Here is a 20,151-nt window from a genome sequence, read left to right as displayed (position 1 = left end):
AGTAGCCGAGCTAGCAGTTGAGTTCCCCAGGCTTATGGTGCTGGGGGATTTCAACTTGCCTCGCTCTCTGATGGGGCGCAGGAGTTCATGGCTTCCATGAACCACTTGACCCAAGTAATTCGGGATCCGACTCACTCGGCGGGTCATGGCTTCCATGAACCACTTGACCCAAGTAATTCGGGATCCGACTCACTCGGCGGGTCACACACTTGACCTCGTATTTCTCTCGAAGCAGTGGAGTTGTGATCTTGGTCTGAGGGGCATTGAGATCTTGCCCCTGTCATGGTCGGACCACTGCCTACTGAGGCTTGACTTTCGGAGGCCAATCCCCCACTGTAGGGAGGAGTAACCGATTAGGTGGTTCCACCCTAGGCGCCTTATGGACCCTATGGGCTTTCAGACGGTGCTTGGTGTTATACCTGATACTCTCGCCCGCAATTCGGTCGGGACTCTGGTCACTGCTTGGAACTCAGCGGCAGCAGGGGCCCTTAACCGGATTGCACCTTTATAGCCGATCTGTGGCAGTGGATCCAGGAGGGCTCCTTGGTTTACTGAGGAACTCTGGGAGATGAAGCGCCAAAAGAGACAACTAGAGCGCCACTGGAGATCCAGTAAGTCCGTGTCAGACCAAGCCTTATTAAAATCCTGCATCAGAGCCTACCTCCAGGCAATCCGGACGTCAAAAAAAACTCATATTGCCGCTCTGCTAGCTTCCGCTAAGTCACGCCCAGCCACCTTGTTTAGGATAGCCTGTTCCCTCCTTAAAGGGAGGGATACGGGCACTCCCTTACAAGGTAAGGCTGAGGAGTTTGGTCAATTTCTCGCGGATAAAGTGGCTCGACTTTGGGCAAACCTGGACTCCAATTGCGCAGAGCCAGCCAAGGGTCTTGAGCGACATCGTTGGATTGATTTTCAGTCTGTTACCCCTGAGGAAATGGACAAGGCCATCGGAGCAGTGAGTGCCTCCACTTGTGTACTGGACCCGTGTCCCTCCTGGCTGGTCGCGAACAGCAGGGAGGTGACACGGGGCTGGATCCAGGCGATAGTGACCGCATCTCTCCAGGAAGGGTCCTTTCCCCACCCCTTTAAAGGAGGCGGTGTATAAGATGTTTTACAGGTGGCATCTACCCCCAACCAGAATTGCAAGTATGTTCAAGAATAAATCAGAAAAGTGTTGGAAATGTCACCAGATACCTGGTTCATACTACCACATGTGGTGGACTTGCACTGAAGCTAAAATATACTGGACTAAAATCCACATGTGGTTGGAGAAAATGACACACAAACAAAGAGGTCTTTTTATTGGGGATCATACCAGAAATCTACAACAAAGACTTAAAATATTTGATTGTAAATGTGTTAACAGCAGCCAGAATTGTATTTGCAAAAAACTGGAAAACTGAAACAATACCAAAACAGGAAGAAGTTATCCGAAAAATAATGGACTGTGCAGAAATGAGTAATTTGACACTTGAAATTAGAGAACAAGAGGATGAGCAATTTTATAAGATATGGGATTTGTTTTATCGGTGGCTAGGGGAAAAAAAAACCTTGGAAATGAAAAATGATATACTTATGCTTTAATTGAAGAAGTTGAATGATGATATAATTATGCTGTGAAATAATCTAACAATGATACAATGAAAAATTAATATAAGGTCTGGTGATATAATGTATAATGTTAAGAACGTATTATAATGATATTTCGCTGCTGATAAACAATTTTAATAAGGGAACAATTGAAAACTGGTATATATATGCAGTGACGTTTTGTTGAAAAATGAAGGAATAAGAGCTGTGTTTGAAGGTATGAAATGCAAGGACAATAATGAACATAAGTATATTTTCTGGGGAAAAATAATACTAATGTTAACTGAATATATATATTGTAGAATGAAAATGAGGTTTTTAGTTATACTAGATGAAACGTTTGAGATGGTAAATATTATTCGAGGATGTGGATGTTAAAACACTTGTAACCAAACGACATGCTGCATGTGATGATGGTTTTTTTTTCTTTTTGTGTGTTTTTTTAAATTTTATTTTATTGTTGTGTCTATTAAATATATAACAGAGAGATACGGTGTGTGTGGGGGGGAGGAAACGCAGTTGGGATGGATTGCCACAGGTAGGGGAATAAGAAACGATACTAAATTATAATCTATTAAATGAAACAATGAATATATAAGAATGATAAATGTTAAAACACCTGTAATCAAACGACATACTGTATGTGATGATGGGCTTTTTTTTTTTCTTTTCTTTTTTCTTTTTTCTTTTTCTTTTTCTACTGTTGTGTGTATATGTTGTCTTTGTAACAAAAATAAAAAAAAATTATTTAAAAAAAAGGAGGCGGTGGTGAGACCCCTACTGAAGAGACCGTCCTTGGATCCAGCCGTTTTAAATAACTATCGTCCAGTCTCCAACCTCCCCTTTGTTGGGAAGGTTATTGAGAAAGTGGTGGCCTCTCAGCTCCGTCGGTCCTTGGAGGAAACCGTTTATCTAGACGCCTTCCAATCTGGTTTCAGGCCTGGCTACAGCACGGAAACTGCTTTGGTCGCACTGACCTATGATCTCTGGAGAGCCAGAGATGGGGGCCGTGCCTCCGTTCTGGTTCTCCTGGACCTCTCAGCGGCCTTCGATACCATCGACCATGGTATCCTTCTGCGGCGGTTACGAGAGGTGGGGGTGGGAGGCACCGTTTTTCGGTGGTTCTCCTCCTACCTCTCGGGCAGGTCGCAGTCGGTGTTGGTTGGAGGACAGGGGTTGACCCCTAGGCCCCTTAATTATGGGGTGCCGCAGGGGTTGGTCCTGTCCCCCCTCCTGTTCAACATTTACATGAAGCCGCTGGGAGAGATCATCCAATGGCACAGGATAAGATACCACCAATACGCGGACGATACTCAATTGTATCTGTCCGCCCCGTGCCAGCTCAGTGAAGCAGTTGACGTGATGTGCCAGTGCCTGGAGGATGTGAGGGTCTGGATGGGGGTGAACAGGCTGGCTCTCAATCCTGACAAGACCCAGTGGCTTGTGTTTTTTCCTCCCACAAATAAGTATTCCATCTCTCAGGCTGGGGGGTGAAATTATACGCCCCTCAGACAGGGTTCGCAATTTGGGAGTCCTCCTGGACCCACAACTGACTTTAGATCACCATTTGTCGGCTGTGACCAGGGGGGCATTTGCCCAGGTTCGCCTGGTGCACCAATTGCGTCCCTACCTGAACCGGGAGGATCTTACAACAGTCACTCATGCCCTTGTGACCTCAAGACTGGACTACTGCAATGCGCTCTACATGGGGCAGCCCTTGAAGAGTGATCGGAGACTTCAGCTGGTCCAGAATGCAGCTGCGCAAGCGATCGTGGGTGCACCTCGGTACACCCACGTTACACCTATCCTCCGCAAGCTTCACTGGCTACCTATTGGTCTCCAGATACGCTTCAAGATGCTAGTCATTACTTATAAAGCCCTACATGGTATTGGACCTGGGTACTTGAGAGACCGCCTTCTGCCGATTACCTCCCACAGACGCATTAGATCCCACAGATTAGGCCTCCTGCCGGCCAATGTCGGCTGGCAACCACTCGGAAGAGGGCCTTCTCTGTGGCTGCTCCGTCCCTTTGGAACAAACTCCCCATGGAGATTCGGTCCCTCGCCACCCTTCGGGCCTTCCGGACGGCCGTGAAGACCTGGCTGTCCCAGCAAGCCTGGGGGTGAGTTCCCCCCTCTACTCGAATTTGCTGTGTCTGCTGTGTTTTTAAATCGTCTGTATCGTCTGATTGTTTTGTCTTACTTTTTTGTAATTGTTCCCTTTCCCTTGGGTTTTTGTTCAGCCGCCCTGAGTCCCTTCAGGGAGTAGGGCGGCCTACAAATTGAATAAACTCCAAACTCCATTCAGGTGGTCTTGGGGTTCCTGGAGCTCACGGTTGCAACTCACCCTGAAGAGCGAGGGGGTCTGTATTTATTCCGCAGCTGCGATGGCTGGGCCGGGCCAAATAAACAGCCCAAGGGAACACAAGAGGAGCACCGCGCTGCTCCTGTCTGCTGGCCTCCTCTGGCAGCTCCTCTGGGGGAAGGGAAAGATGAGGGAAAGTGCAGGAGAGGGATGACCAGGAAAGGGAGAGAGAATGAGAGAGAAAGGCTGGGAGGAGGGAGGGAGGGCCGAAGGTTGCATGTGGGGCTCATTTGTGAATATTATCATGGCTGCTCCAAGCAGAAACAGACAGCCTAGAGGAGCTGAAGTGACTGCCCTTCTTCCCTCCAGGCGAATGAGGTGTTTGTTTGCTATAACTTTCAACTACTGCGACCCAGCAGCCGCATGGAAGGCCAGTGTCGGGAAAGCCCTCCTTACTCAGTCCTCTACAGAGCAGGAACCTTCCCTCGCTCTACTGAAGCATGAGGCAGAGGGCTTCCCTCGCCTCAGCTGCGCAAGGCTCGAGTTTACCCACAGCGACTCCCTCATGCCCATGCCCAGTGCAGTGGGAAAAGGGAGGAGGAGAAGACCAGCCGTTCGAGCTTAATTTCTTTGGCTCATCGGCCACCCCCACGCAAAGCCGAGGAAAGGTGGGCCTCTCATCTTTGCAACTTGAAGGCTGGCATTTCACCTCTGCAGTGTAAATCAGCCCCCAAACCATTGCCTGCCTGCCTCCCCTCACACCTTTTGCAGCCATCGGCTGCTCAGGGAAAACATTCAATTTCTGGGTAGTCTGAAGATACTTAGTGGACAAGAACACCCTATCCCCAACCTGATATTCTTTTGGCTTTGACCATTTTTGATCAGCTTGTCATTTGTGGGCTTGGTGAGCCTCATCTAAGTCATAGGCCAGTAACTGATCAATCTACTCAGATAAAGATAGGTTCTGTGGTTTCTCCTGAGGCAATTCAGGAATAGGTACAAAATCCTGGCCAAACACTACTTTGAAAAAGGTCAATCCAGTACTGCTATGTATCAAATTGTTGTACGCTACCTCTGCATAGGGCATGAGGTCAGCCCAATTATCCTGTTGATAATTGACATAGCACCTAAGATACTGCTCTAGAACCAAGTTAGCCCATTCACAAGTCCCATTTGTCTGTGGATAGTGGGCAGAGCTTAGACCCCGGGCAGAGCCTATTAACTTTAGAAACTCCTTCCATAAGAGGGAGGTAAATTGGACCCCCCTATCTGAAATAATGTGTTCAGGAACTCCATGTAGCCTATACATGTGTAGGATAAACAGTTTAGCCAGTATTTTAGCTGACAGAATCTTGGAGCAGGACACAAAATGCACTTGTTTGGAGAACAAATCTGTGATCACCCAAATGATGGTATTTCCAAGACTTTCTGGTAACTCGTAATAAAGTCCATCAATATTTCCTTCCACGGTGCACCAGACCGGGCGACACTTTGAAGTAGTCTATAAGATTTACCTGGTGGTCTCTTTGCTGCAGCACAATCAGGACAACTAGCAATGTAGGATTCTATGTCTTTTTTCAGAGAAGGCCACCAAAACTGACTTTTAACCAAATGTAATGTTTTCACAAACCCAAAATGCCCAGCCATTTTTGAGTCATGGGACTGTTGGAGGACAACGTTTTTTAGACTAACAGGTACATAGAGCTTGGCTCCTACCCACGCAAGGCCATCCTGCATGGTGTACTTATTGGAGTGTAGCTTGAATTATTCATTAGATGCAAGGCCTTCCCTTAGCCTCTTCTTCAAATCAGTGAGCACCTCCAAATCCACTTTCCCCTGGCTCCTGGTGACCACTGGCCCTGTTAGGTGTTTAGTGGGAATGACTAGATGAATCACCACTGACCTGGCACTGTTGTACTGGGGTAGCCTGGACAAGGCATCGGTCATAAAGTTCTTTCCCCCAGGGAGGTATTTCAGTGTAAAGTTAAACTGGTTATAAAGCTGTGCCCAGCGAATTTGTTTGGGTGACAATTTTTGCAGGGTTTTTAATGCTTCAAGGTTTTATGATCAGTCCATACCTCAAATAGGTGCTTAGCCCCCTCAAGGAAATGTCGCCAAGTTAGTAGGGCCCACCAGACTGCAAAAGCTTCTTTCTCCCAAATTGCCCATCTTCTTTCTGTCTCCATCAATTTTTGGGAAGTGTAGGCACAAGGTTGCAGGTTACCATCTGCATTCGTTTGAAGTAACACTGCCCCCACTGCCACGTCACTTGCATCTGCTTGGATCACAAATGGTGCATCCATGTCAGGGTGTTTTAAAAGAGGTTCGGCTGCAAACAGTGGTTTCAATTTCTCAAAGGCTGCTTGGCATTCCTTAGTCCACTTCAAAGGCTGACTAGGCCTTGTTTTGCTTCTCCCTTTGACTTTAGGAGATTCGTAATTGGCAGTGCGATACTAGCGAATGAGGGAATAAGTTGGCGGTAAAAATTTGCAAATCCTAAAAAACTTTGTAGCTGCTTGCGGGTGCACTGGGCCACCCATTCTGTAACAGCCTGGACTTTCTCTGGATCCATCTCAATACCCTCATGAGAAATTTACCCCAAATAGTCAATTTTCTCCTGGTGGAATTCGCACTTAGACAATTTGGCATAAAGTTCAGCGACTCAGACTTTTTTCAGGACTGAGCGCACAAGTTTTACATGTTTCCATCTAGACTAGGATGTCATCAAGGTAAACTAACACCCCCTTATAGTTCTGCCGATTACCTCCCACCGACCGATTAGATCGCACAGACTGGGCCTCCTCCGAATCCCATCTGCCAGTCAATGCCGACTGGCGACTACACGGAGGAGAGCCTTTTCTGTTGCAGCTCCGACCCTGTGGAACGACCTCCCCGTCGAGATTCGCACCCTCACCACCGTCCAGACCTTCTGCATAGCCCTTAAGACCTGGCTATCCCATCAGGCCTGGGGATAGGTTCTCAATTTACCCGCCCGAGTGTTGACTGTTGAATGCAAGTTGTGTCTTATCATTTTATTTTGTTCACATATTGTTTGTTTTTGTATTGCACCCCCTTCCCTACGATTGTAAGCCGCCCTGAGTCCCCTCAGGGAAAAGGGCGGCCTATAAATCCCAATAAAATGTCAAAAATGTCAAAATGTGTTCATGCAGCACCTCATTAATCAAAATGGCTGGCATCCCCTGCAGTCTGAATGGGAATACTCTAAACTGGAAACACTCCAGAGGGCAGTTGAAAGCGGTCTTCCACTCATCCCCTATCTTTATCCGGACTCTGCAATAGGCCTCCCTTACATCTAATTTAGTGAAAAATGTCCCCTTTGCCAAGTGAGCTAACATGTCATTCATGAGGGGTAAGGGTACATGTTTTCCACACAAATGGCATTCAAGTTTTTGTAGTTCACATGTAAGCTAAGAGAGCCATCTTTCGTCTCTCAAAATAAGACAGGCACAGCTGCCCATGGCCTAGCAGGCTGGATGGACTCCCTCTTTAAGATTTTTTATCAATGAAGTTGCGTAATTCCTCTAATTCATGTGGGGTCATCGAGTAAATCTGTTGTTTAGGGAGTTTCTCCACTGGGAGAATTTCTGTGCTGCAATTGGTGGCACAGTGAGGGGGCAGCTTATCGGAAGACCTTTCATTGAAAGCCTCTTTGAGGTCCCATTATTCTTTCAGAATTTTTTCCTCCTCCTCAATTTTTTCACATGAAAATGCTGCCAGGTCTGTTACAGCTCTGGCTAGGTGGGAAGTCTTCCCCTCCCCCTTTGTAGGTTTAGCTGAATGGGTGCGTAGCCAGCCCTTCCACCAGTTCACCGGAGGGTTCCATTTCTGTAGCCAAGGTAATCCCAAAATGAGGGGCCATTCCATCCCTGGCGCCACGATGAAACTCAAGGCTTCTTGGTGGTTCCCCAGCCACATCTCTACTGTTTCGGTTACAAAATGGGCCACCCACCTCAGCAAATGACCCATCCAACTGGCAAAAGGTGATGGGTACTTTCATTGTTCTCACTCTTAGACCCATTTTTTTCTACCACCTCTAGGCTAATTACACATCTGGAGCAGCCAGAATCTTCCCCTGGGAACCTGTCAAGGGTCCTTTTAGTTCTACTGGGATCATGGGGCCTGCATGAGGACTTTATAAGGGGTCATCATCAGATTTGATTTCACTTTCCCCTTATTTGGAACTGATACCAAAATGTCATCCAAATAGAGGAAGACTCTTGGTATCCCCTGTCAAAGTAATTCCATCACGTGAACAGTCCAGGGGCGATACTAACTCCGAATTGTAGCCGGGTGCATTTAAATGCACCCCTATGTGTCACAATGGTTTAGGCCTCTGCTGTGGCGCCATCTACAGGCAATTGCTGGTATGCCTGCGCCATATCTAATTTAGCAAACACTTTTCCAGAGCCCAGGGAGTGAACTACACTTATTTATGGTGCATTTATACTCCATGCAGATGCGGACTGACCCATCATGCTTGACCAGGGTCACTATAGGGGTCTCCCTGCATGCGTGATCAATCAGCTCCAGAATCTCCTGGCCAATTAATTTATCCAATTCAAGGTCAATTTTTGGACTGAGAGTGAAAGGGACCCTCTGGAGATTTAATCTAATGGGGGCAATGTTGGGGTCCAAATTAAATAAAATTGGGGTCCCCACATACTTGCCTAGACCAGTTGCTGAAGACATCCTCGAACTCTTGCATTAGCTCTTCGGTACTGTCATCTTTAATGGCATTGATGCCGGTCTCCCCCAAATCCAGGGATTCGAAGCAATCTAAACCTAGGTGGCTCTGCAGGGCTCTGCTGACCATGGTAACAGGAAGCAAGCTGTCAATTTTTTAAAATTGCACCTGGAAGGTGCCTTGACTCAAAATGGGGATTTGGATCTGGTAGTCGCTTAGGCGTATCTCTGGAACCCTCAGCTTGTGCTTCCGTAGATTAGGGACAGTCTTTTTCAGTGTGGCCCAGGACATGATGATCAGCGATGAGCCGGTATCTATCTTCATGCTGCATGGAGACCCTTCAAGGAGGATGGAGATCTGCAGTTTCTTGTTCCGCGGTGTGTTGCTTGCCCGATGTTTGTTTGGAATGTGTCTTTGGCATCTGTGTTCTCTGCCCTCTGTTGCGGCTTCCATTGCTCTTGCCGAGGTGGACGGGGCCTTGCAGCCTGTGGAGCTTGGGGTTTTCATAGTGGTGGAGTTGGAAACTCACTCCTGCAGCCTCTTGCGATGTGCCCTCTGTGATCGCAGCGTTGGCACATGGCGTCTTGAAAACGGCAGGCAGATCACTGGTGGTTTCCTCCACAGCTGGCACAAGGTAGGAAACAGGGTTCAAATTCTCACACTGTTCTCTGCTTCTCTCTGTGAATGCAATAGACCTCATCCACGCTGTCAGAGAGGTCTCGCTCTGCAGTCTCGCGATGCACTTCGGCTGCTCTGCATGTGTTCTTGGGGATGTTTTGCCTATGAAGTGTTTCCATCAATTTGGTTGAGGACTCTGTTGCTCTGGCCTCATCTAATTTGAATTGCAACATAAGGTTGGTCTTTGCCAGCAACCTTTGCTGTAGGTTGATGTCTTACACCCTGCAAATAATTCTATCAGTTCATCGAGATTGCAAAACTCACAATACGCTGCAGCTTTACGAAGCGCAGCAACATATTGGTTGATTGTTTCACCTTCCTTCTGGTTAGGGAGGTTGAATTTGTGCCTCTGCAAGTATTTAGACAGCTTGGGAGCGTAGTGTGTCCTCAGCATCTGTTGAAGCACCAACCAAGCGACTGACTGTACCATCATTGGCTCAGCTAGGTTCTTGGCGGTGTCGAATACCTCTGGCCAACAATAGCTCAGGAACATGGCTTTCTTTCAGCCTTCGGACAGGCCCAGGAAGTCATTGGCTTCAAGGAAGCATTCGAACCTCATCATATATGAGTCCCAGTGCTCGGTGGCTGGGTTGTATGAAGCTGGTGGGGCATGCGTAGTAATCTTGATTCAGTCAAGGCAGATTTGAATTTGCCGCTTAAAGATGGCTGCTCAATGCCGTGTTTAGCTCTGGGATGGATTGTTTTGCTGGATTGTAGGTCAGCTCTTTTTGTGCCTAGTTGCCTTCTGATCCCACCTTCGTTGCCAGTGTTAGATCAGATGAATGGATGAGGCAGACTCAGGCTAACAGTAACAACAGCTCTTTATTAGTGAACACTATGTACAATCCAGCAAAGACTTTGACTGGCAGCAGCCCTTTTATAGGGAGCTGTCAGATGTTTAACCAATCACCTTTGAGTATTTTCCCGCCAGATCAGAGGACCTTGGTGGAAACTACCATACTGTCTGTCAGTATGTAACAGGAAGAATCAAAGCAGTGGGTGAATTCTCCTTCAGGCATTATACTGATGTTGCATTTGAATTAGTGTTAGCCAACTTCAGCCGATTTTGAAAAAGCTAGGAGACATGGAGACATGTCCCCCACCCACCCACTTTTAAAGCACTACTTTAAAAGCAGCCCCTTCCCTACTGACCCACTGGCCCTGGATCACATGGCTGTGAAAAACATGTGAAAAGCTGTTTTTAAAGACTTTTAAAACACTACTTTACAAGCTGGCAGCTGCATTGGAAGCCAGAACTACCCTGTCCCCTACTCACCCACTGGTCCTCGATCCCATGGATGTGAAAACCATCTGAAAGGGTGTTTTTAAAGAATTTTAAAGTACTATTCACAAGCTGGTAGCTGTTTTTCATCCCACCACTCCATTGGCCAGATACTTTGTATTGGGGGGCTGTAACTGGCCCGTGGGCTGTAGTTTGAGGATGCCTGCCATATCTACTGACCAAGAAGCATTCCCAGATGTTCATTTGTATTAGAATGCTAATTTATACTTGTATATACTGATCCTATAAACAGTTTAGATAATATGTGAAGAAACTTTTGAAATTTATGCTCAAATTCAATATATTCTTAATGAAAAAAATATGCTACAGTTTTATAATACTAGGGAAAAACTAATTATATAGTCTGTTTATATATTAAAAAAAACATGTTTTCTGCACAACAAAAAGATACTTGTCTTAGAATCAGGAAAAATGCATTATTTAAAGAGTATCTGGTTTGTCAAAAAAAAATTTTTAAAGTATTTAAATGCAAAATGAGTGATGATAGAACATTTAAGCAGATTAATAAAATTAACATAACGAAAAACTTACCATTGTGTGTTTCAAGCTTCTCTGTTGATGATCTCTGAGAGTACTGACCATCTGGCTCCTCCAGTAAAGAGTCTTGTTCATAGTGCTGCTGTTTTTTATCCTCAGCAACAAATACAATTATACCTAAGCAAATAGTTACCAGATGTTCTATTAATCAAAGAATCGGTTTCATAATGTCAATTGCTACCTTCATCTCAATGCCAATATTGTGCTTAATTACAGAAGAATATCCAAAATTTTAATTCAAACTGAGTTTTGATATTTCTTTTATCTGACCATTGCCTTGGTTGCTACTCTTACTCCAGTTATTACTCTATTGTTACATCCTCAAACCCCCACAGCTTCAACCTTAAACTGTCTACCATGGACCTCACCCTGTTCCTAAGAGATCCATAAAGGGGGCATGCTAGCATGCCTACTGTCCCTGTCCTACTGTCCCTATTTATTTGTATTCATTTCCTTTGTTCATGTCCATATTTATACTTATACCTATTACTTTGTACATGTTTGGCAAACTAAATAAATAAAATAAAATAAAAAATAAATTATTCAAGGTTACTCCTCTTCCTATTACATACACTTGCTTGGAAAAAAATATAAAATTCCACAGAAATACATAGAATGGAATGTAAGGAAAATAATACTTGGTGGATGAAGTTAAACACATTGTGGATAAGGAAGAAAAGCCATGTTAAATAACAAATGCTGAAAAAAGATAAAGATATTTCATAATGTATATGTATAAAAAGGGATGTAGTTAAAGAGCAAGGATTAGTTAAGAATTGTGAAAGGCAGAAACTATACAAAGGAATGTATACGAAAAATGAACGCAAAAGCTACAGGATAATTAGTCTGTTACGTAAACTTAAAGATAAGTTAGAATTCTGATTGAAATGATACAAGAGTAATTATGAACAAAATCTGAGAAGTGCAGTGTGATATTATGCCAGCTAGGTGATGTGCAGAATTTTTGTTTTTGTTCTTTAACAAGTCATTAAAGACTATTTGAACTTTAAAAAGGTTTATTTGTTAATCTAGCTAACATGAATAACCTTCAGTTATTAGATATTTTGCTAACAGCTTTTCCCCAAAAACCACATAATATCCTTGAAACAATTAACATGTACAAAGCTAACTTAGTAGAGATGTAAAGGATATATGGTACAGTAAATTTTTTTAAAAACTATAGGTGAAAATGGGATTCAATTTTTAAGATTTCTTTCATTGTGGCAAAAGTTGTTTCATTCCAGTATGGATCAATTTCCAGAACTGTTGGCTTTTGCAACACCACCATTAGATATGAAATAATGATCTGTTCATTACATATCAAACAAATTTTAGAAAATGAATTATCCATTTTAGTAATTAGAATTGGAAAAAATATATAGCAACTGTCAGACATTTGTTATGAGCTGTTCAGATCTATCTGCATTAATAGGAGATGCCCCTTCAACAACCATTAAGATTGGTTAACAATAGTTTAGAAATCCAGAGGAATTCCCAACTCCCTGAGGAAAAGTCTTCTTCTGCCAAATGTTAAGCAATTAATGCTAAACATATTTTCTTCTGCAGTTAGAAAAGAGGGGAATGGAATAGTTTCTCTATTAACAACTTAGATGTCCCAGTGAGCCACCTTGGAGAATTTGTTTCCCTTAAAGACATTAGAATGATTGTGAAGAAGAATTCTGGGAATTAAGGTTCATCTTCTCAGAGGAAAAAAAATCATTTCTTATCAATCAGATGCTTAGGAGCACACAGACCAAAAGAATTCTGCAACTGAGATGAGACAGTGAAAGTGTTAATCACAAGAAAGCTGACTACAAACAATAAGGAAATAACAAAAAGGAAGTAACTCCAGCTTTTTAGATAGTGCTAAAGTAAGGGTACCACTATATTTGAACCCATTGTCTCACCTATCTCACCTTTTACCATGTATATAACCTGCACATGCTATAACCCCATCTATGGATTAAATGTATATTAAAATTTGCACATGTCTATTAAAAGAGACTATACCCCCTCCTTTCAATCTTTTCAGTAATTCACTGATCAATTAGCCAGTTTATATTTCAATTAAAGTGTTCTTATCTCCATTTTAAATAAACTAATACATTTATCATACAATGGGTAAGTATGCAAATGCATTGGACTCAGACTTCTCATATCCTGCCAATATTATATCTATTTGATTAAGACAATTCATTTTGTGTGATCAATCCTATTTTACAGTTTGCACTTTCAGTTTAAAAAAATGCCAAGTATAAATATGAAAAGATTTGCAGAAGCATAAAGGGGACAGTGATAAAGTATCAGTCCAATTACTCATTTTCCACTTTCAGTTAAAAAGGAAAGAAGACAAATATAATGGCTGCAATGGAAAGAGAATTGGAAACTAGGCAACTAATCCTTTATTTCTTAATTTCACATGCAAAAAAGTCATATTTTTAAAAATGTTCCAATGTCTGACTGAGACTATAAGTCCAGTAAAATGTTATAACATTTTTGAAGTTTGTTATTTCCTATTTCAGAATGAGTAAATACACAAATAGTAAGCATTTTCTTCTTTTGAGTAATCATCATCAATCAACGTTTTAAAGTATGGTGAAGCATTATGAAATAACTTTAAAAGGGTATATATATTTTGTTAAACATGGTCAGTTTGTCCCAAATAACTGATATTAAATGGTAAGGAAATCATGAGAACCCCAGAACACAAGCAATGGCTTTTTCTACAGATATTGCTATCATCAAGAAGGTTGCTATTTTATTTAAAAAACAATTACCCGCTTTAGCAATAAGAACCACTGTGACAAATGTAACATAGAAACATCTGTCTACGAATGAAATAATTGAATCACAAGAGACATAAATGACATAAACCAAGTTCAACATTATGAAAAGCAACAGGCCAGATGAGAGAATGAGCTAGATTTTAAAAAAATGAAAAATGGTTTTCCTAAACTCTGGGAAACATGTTCTAGATTAGAATTATATTTAATGGGCTTTAAAACAGAAAGAAAGAAAAGCTTTTGTAATTGATTCTTTGAAAAATAGGACAAGTTAGAGATCAGATAATTTAATGAATGGTTAGCACTTTGGTTTTCCCAATTGCAATGTATGGCTGTGAAAGTTGGACCATAAGAAGGGCTGAGCACCAAAGAATTGAGGCCTTTGAATTATAGTGCTGGAGAAGACTGCTGCGAGTCCCTTGGACTGCAAGGCGATCAAACCGGTCAGTCCTAGAGGAGATCAACCCTGACTGCTCTTTAGAAGGCCAGATCCTGAAGATGAAACTCAAGTATTCTGGCTACCTAATGAGAAGGAAAGACTCACTGGAGAAGAGCCTAATGCTGGGAAAGATTGAGGGCAAAAGTAGAAGGGGACGACAGAGAATGAGGTGACTGGATGGAGTCATCGAAGTAGTAGGCGTGATCTTAAATGGACTCTGGGGGATGGTAGAGGACAGGAAAGCCTGGAGTTGTCCATGGGGTTGCAATGGGTCGGACACAACTTCGCAACTAATAACAACAACAAACACTCCTTGTCATCTGTTAATTATCCCATAGTTGTAATATGACACTATTAAATTTAAAAAATACCATTAAAGTTTCCTCGTTTCCATGGAGATATATTCAGAGTATAGGCAGCTGTATCCCCAGGTTCTACCTTCAAAGTCATTTCACCACTCACAATGGGAAGATCTGAAGATACCTAATAGGACCAGGGGAAAAAAGCTCCATTACAATTTTCCTGCAAATAGTATCGAAAATTTAGCTCTTAAAATGAGTTCAAATCCCAGTACTTTTCTACTATGCTTAATTAGAACTACCAGGTCTTCATTATAAAAGTGCAAATGACTACATGGCAAAGGCAATTTGTTGCTGCTATCACTTTGATCACTTTGCTGCAATCTAGTAGTCATCTAGATATTATATCCACCTTAATTGACTGTTGTATGAAGGAAATAATTTCTGGGGTGTCATTTCAAATCTGCCATGTTAGCTATACAGGGTACCTGGAACGAGCTCCCCATGGAGATCCGTACCCTCACCACTATCCAGACCTTCCGCGCAGCCCTCAAGATCTGGCTCTCCCAGCAGGCCTGGGGATAGGTTTCCAATTACCCGCCCGAGTGTTTGATCGCTGAATGAAAGTTGTGTTTTATTATTTTTTCTTTGTGCACATATTGTTTTGTTTTTGACCTTGCACCCCCCTCCCCTGTGGTTGTAAGCCGCCCTGAGTCCCCTCAGGGAAAAGGGCGGCATATAAATCCCAATAAAACCTTAAAACCTTAAAACCTTACCTTGGTATCAACTGCTTTGAAACTCATTGAATTTGGCACTCAACACATTGTGATGTAAAAGTTTTGTCCCGGCACTCATTGTTTATTTGCTACTCAATGCACAAGCTCGGCTGCCTTGTTGACTCCCTATATTATTTGTTTGGGACTCACCATTTTTGGTCCTCATCACATTTTCCAGAACCAATTAACAATGAGTACCAAGATACCCAGAGGTGGGTTCCTCCCAGTACGGTAGGGTACACCAGAAGAGATAGTGAAAATCTGGTGTACCTTACCGGACCAGAAGCGGCCTGGCTACGCCTCCATACTGGCAAAAGAAAGAATATACCACCATCCCGGAATGCACTGCAAGGTAAGGGAAGTGGGTCTTGGGAGAGACCTTCACTCTTTTTCTAAAGCTTTAAAATCATACAGTAAGTTTAAAAAGCAAGAAATACTCAATATATTTTTATATGCATAATGTAAACATAGAAATCATTTTAATTGACATTTATCATTTAAAAATATTACAAAATGATACTTTAGAACCCTGATGGTGAACCTATAGCATGCATGCCAGAGGTGGCACACAGAGCCCTCTTTGTGGGCAGCTGCAACATCGCCTGTTGCTCTTACGGGTTCCATCATGCACATGTGCACCAGCCAGCTGCTGTCTTCCGGGTTCTAGCACATGCGCATGAGCTTCAGTTTCAGTACTTGGTGCCAAAAAGGTTAGCCATCACTGCTTTAGAGGTATGTGTATATGTATGTTAAGTGTATGTGTATGTGTCATTCATTCATTCATTCATTCGTTCGTTCGTTATTTTAAAAGAATATTTTTCCCTTTCCATTCTAGTGTTAAAAACTGTTTTCTCAGGAGATAGATAGTGTAATTGATACAAGTAGAATAACATAAATTAAAGGTAGACAGCCTGAAATATCAAGACATCCTGCAGCTCTTGAAACCATCTAATGATATGGACCCCAAAGATTTATAAAAGTTACAATTTTCATTAAGAATGAGAAAAATTATTGAATACATGACTAAAGAGAAATATTTTAACTATATAATTTTAATTAAGTATAAATTAAAATCAAATAAATCTGTTAATTTAATTTGTTTTAACTTCATTATATTTCTTCCAGTGCAGGCCCTTAGCATAGCATTCAAAAAATCAATGGCAGCACTTGTACCAGAACAATTATATCCTCTAAAGGATGCGGTGGTGAGACCCCTCCTTAAGAAACCTTCCCTGGATCCAGCCATTCTTAATAACTATCATCCAGTCTCCAACCTCCCTTTTGTAGGGAAGGTTGTTGAGAAGGTGGTGGCCTTTCAACTCCGACGGACCTTGGATGAAGCAGATTATCTGGATCCCTTTCAGTCGGGTTTCAGACCTGGTTACTGCACCCAAACTGCTTTGGTCGCACTGACTGATGATCTCTGGCAGGCCAGGGATAGAGGACATTCCTCTACCCTAGTGCTTCTTGACCTCTCAGCGGCCTTCGATACCATCAACCATGGTATCCTTCTGCAATGGTTACGGGAGGTGGGAGTGGTCTTACGGTGATTCTCCACCTATCTCTCGGACAGGTCGCAGTCGGTGTTGGTTGGAGGACAGAGATCGACCCCTAGGCCCTCAAATATGGGGTGCCGCAGGGTTCAGTCCTGTCCCCCCTCCTATTTAATATCTACATGAAGCCGCTGGGTGAGATCATACGACGGCACGGGATCAAATATCATCAATATGCGGACGATACTCAACTGTATCTGTCCGCCCCGTGCCAACTCAGCGAAGCAGTGGAAGTGATGTGCCAGTGCCTGGAGGCTGTCAGGGTCTGGATGGGAGTGAACAAGCTTGCACTCAATCCAGACAAGACCGAGTGGCTATTGATGCTGCCTCCCAAGAATAGTCCAGATATTCCATCTTTTAGCCTGGGGGCTGAAATTATACACCCCTCAGAGAGGGTCCACAACCTGGGTGTCCTCCTGGACCCGCAGCTGACGTTAGAACACCATCTGTCAGCTGTGACCAGGGGGGCTTTTGCCCAGGTTCGCCTGGTGCACCAGTTGCGGACCTACCTGGACCAGGAGGCACTTCGAATGGTCACTCATGCCCTCGTCACCTCAAGACTGGATTACTGTAATGCGCTCTACATGGGGCTGCCCCTGAAGAGTGTTTGAAGACTACAGTTGGTCCAGAATGCAGCCGTGCGAGCGATACTGGGTGTACCTAGATACACCCATGTTACACACATCCTCCGCGAGCTGCACTGGCTCCCTATTGGTCTCCGAATGCGCTTCAAGGTACTAGTCATTACTTTTAAAGCCCTACATGGTTTAGGACCTGGCTACCTGAGAGACCGCCTCCTGCCACATACCTCCCAACGACCAACAAGATCACACAGGTTAGGCCTCCTCCGGGTGCCGTCGGCCGGACAATGCCGGCTGGTGGCCCCTCGAGGGAGGGCCTTCTCTGTAGCTGCGCCGGCCTTGTGGAACGATCTACCCATGGAGATCCGGACCCTTACCACTCTCCCAGCCTTCTGAAAAGCCACCAAAACCTGGCTGTTCCGGCAGGCCTGGGGCTGTTGATTAATGTCCAGCCCCACCTAGACAGCATGGATGGTGTGTAATTTCAATAACTGTATTTTTATTTTTAAATTTTTTAAAATGTTTTTTATCTTGTTTCTGTAAGCCGCCCAGAGTCCTACGGGATTGGGCGGCATACAAATTTTATTAAATTTCAAAAATTTCAAAATCCTTAATATCAATAAGAACAGATCTAAACCTATTTATGATTGGGATTGAGACCCATCTTAGTTTATAATATAAAAATAATAATCTGAAGTCATAAATGTCAACAGATTTTTGTAACATGGTAATGAAAGAGACTGTGTATTTCTGGATATCAGTTTTCCACCCAGCAATTAACAGGAGGGTGTGGCAATAAGGAAAGCAGACCAATCCTCCCAGGCTTAGCCAAAGACAGCTATTGATAATATGGCCATGATAGTGAACCTGTGGGATGTATGCCTCAAGTGGCGCACAGAGTCATGTCGCCTGGCACATGCGACGGCATCCATTCTTCCTCTGGGTTTTTGGTGCACTTATGCACGTGATAATCAGCTGGCCTTTGTGCGTGCAGCAGTTCCAGAAACTGGAAAAGCTAGTCTTCTGTTTTCCAGCAGGAGCATGCATGCTGGCCAGCTGATCGAAGCCCTGTACCGAAGAAAAGGTCTGAGAAATCCCAGAGTGAAGGGAGGGTTTTGGCCAGGATTCCAGATACAAGGGAGAGCTTCTGATCACATCCTGTACAGAATTAAGGTCCAAGAAAACCCTTGGCTAGGGTGGGTCAGGCTCCATACTGAAGAAGCCCAGTCCAAGAAATCCCTTTGGAATCATGGGCAACAAAGCTAGTAGTCTATCTAGTACTGATGATCTAGCAAAAAGAATAGGGCCGTGTTAAGATTGAAATATAAAGATAAGGAGATTGTGGTTCTGAAACAAGTACCAAGAAGAGTGAGAGAGATGAAAAGAGAATATCAATTTTTGACTAAAATTCTACTTTAAAAAGGTGTTAATTACAGATGGTTGATACCAGAAGGTCTCATGTTTGTATGGCAAGGACAAAGATATAGAATAGGTTCAATTGAGAAAGCAGAACTATTTTACGTAGCACATCTGAGAGGGAAATAAGAGGAGACAGGAAAAAAAGAATCATTAATTGAACTTCAAGAGGAATTGGCGATTTATGTTATTACAGTTGGAGCAGATGGGCTTTGGCAAGAAATTTATTCAAGCTATAGAAGCTATATATCATAAACAAACAGCAAAAGTAAGGTGACCAGACGTCCCGCTTTCAGTGGGGCAGGCACGCTTTTCTACAATTTGTCCCGTGTCCCACAGTGTTCTTAAAAAGTCCCTATTTTTTTTAAGAACGGGCACAGGCGCGGGGGTGGGGGCAGGAACTTACGCAGTGCGGCCGCGTCTTTGACATCTTCGGAAACCTCGCAAGGCCTTTGCAAGGTCCCCAGACTTGCCCAAGATGCCAGGCCTCCAAAAAGAACAGGCGCAGGCGCGGGGGTGGGGGCGGGAACTTACGTGACGCGGCCAGCGTCTTTGACATGTTTTGCGCACTCGGTCCCCAAGCCATCCCGTGCCGCGTTCTGCTGGAACTAGACGGCAGTGGCAACAGCAGCAGGAGAAAGCCTGAGCTTGTCGAGCCACCATGGCGAAGAGTCCCCGGAGGAGTTGAGAGCCTTGCGAGAGGGTGAGATTGCGAGCAACTTCCACCTGAGGAAAGGCGAGAAGGCGTGGGGAGGGAGCTCGGGCGGCTGCCACAGGTTTGCTGCGGGGGGGAACTATCCCCCACCTCCTTTTTCTCCCGAAAGCGATGGTGGGATCTCAGGGGCTATTATTTTCTAGTGCGGGCCAGGGACACCGAGTGGGTTGCTCGCATCGGGACTGAAGGGACTTTTTAATATTGGAGAGGGAGGTGGTTGTGGGAAATGAGTACATCGCGATGAAGCCTACCCTAAGCTTGCACAAGTTGCAGCTGCTTTGTTAGAAGAAGAAGAAGGAGGGCTTGGCTCTTGCCCTCGTCTTCCTTCCTTCTCCCGTGATTATGTCCAGGCTTATGCCCACAAAGCATTTCTTCCTTCCTGTCCCCAACTGTTAAATGTCTTTGTATATTGTTTTTAATTTGGGGTGGGGGCGCGGCCACGCACGTGGCAACAAAACACCACACAGCAGT

General features: G+C 43.9%; 1 protein-coding gene across 1 annotated transcript in view; it reads right to left on the bottom strand.

Annotated features, from left to right (window-relative positions):
- CFAP47 (cilia and flagella associated protein 47) overlaps positions 1-20,151 on the bottom strand; it is a 583,307-nt gene that overhangs the window by 239,941 nt on the left and 323,215 nt on the right. The window contains exons 49-50 of the mRNA XM_087721802.1: positions 14,712-14,823; positions 11,113-11,235 (exon numbers count right to left, since the gene is read on the bottom strand). Of these exons, the coding sequence (XP_087577928.1) occupies positions 11,113-11,235; positions 14,712-14,823 (235 nt within the window). The remainder of the gene's footprint in view (positions 1-11,112; positions 11,236-14,711; positions 14,824-20,151) is intronic.

Source organism: Thamnophis sirtalis, unplaced genomic scaffold, assembly GCF_051295495.1.
Source record: "Thamnophis sirtalis isolate CommonGarterSnake01/CBP01778 unplaced genomic scaffold, rThaSir2_p1.2 scaffold_8, whole genome shotgun sequence".
Classification (NCBI taxonomy): domain Eukaryota; kingdom Metazoa; phylum Chordata; class Lepidosauria; order Squamata; family Natricidae; genus Thamnophis; species Thamnophis sirtalis.
The sequence above is the reverse complement of the archived record's forward strand: the minus strand, read 5'-3'. Positions and strand labels throughout refer to the sequence as shown.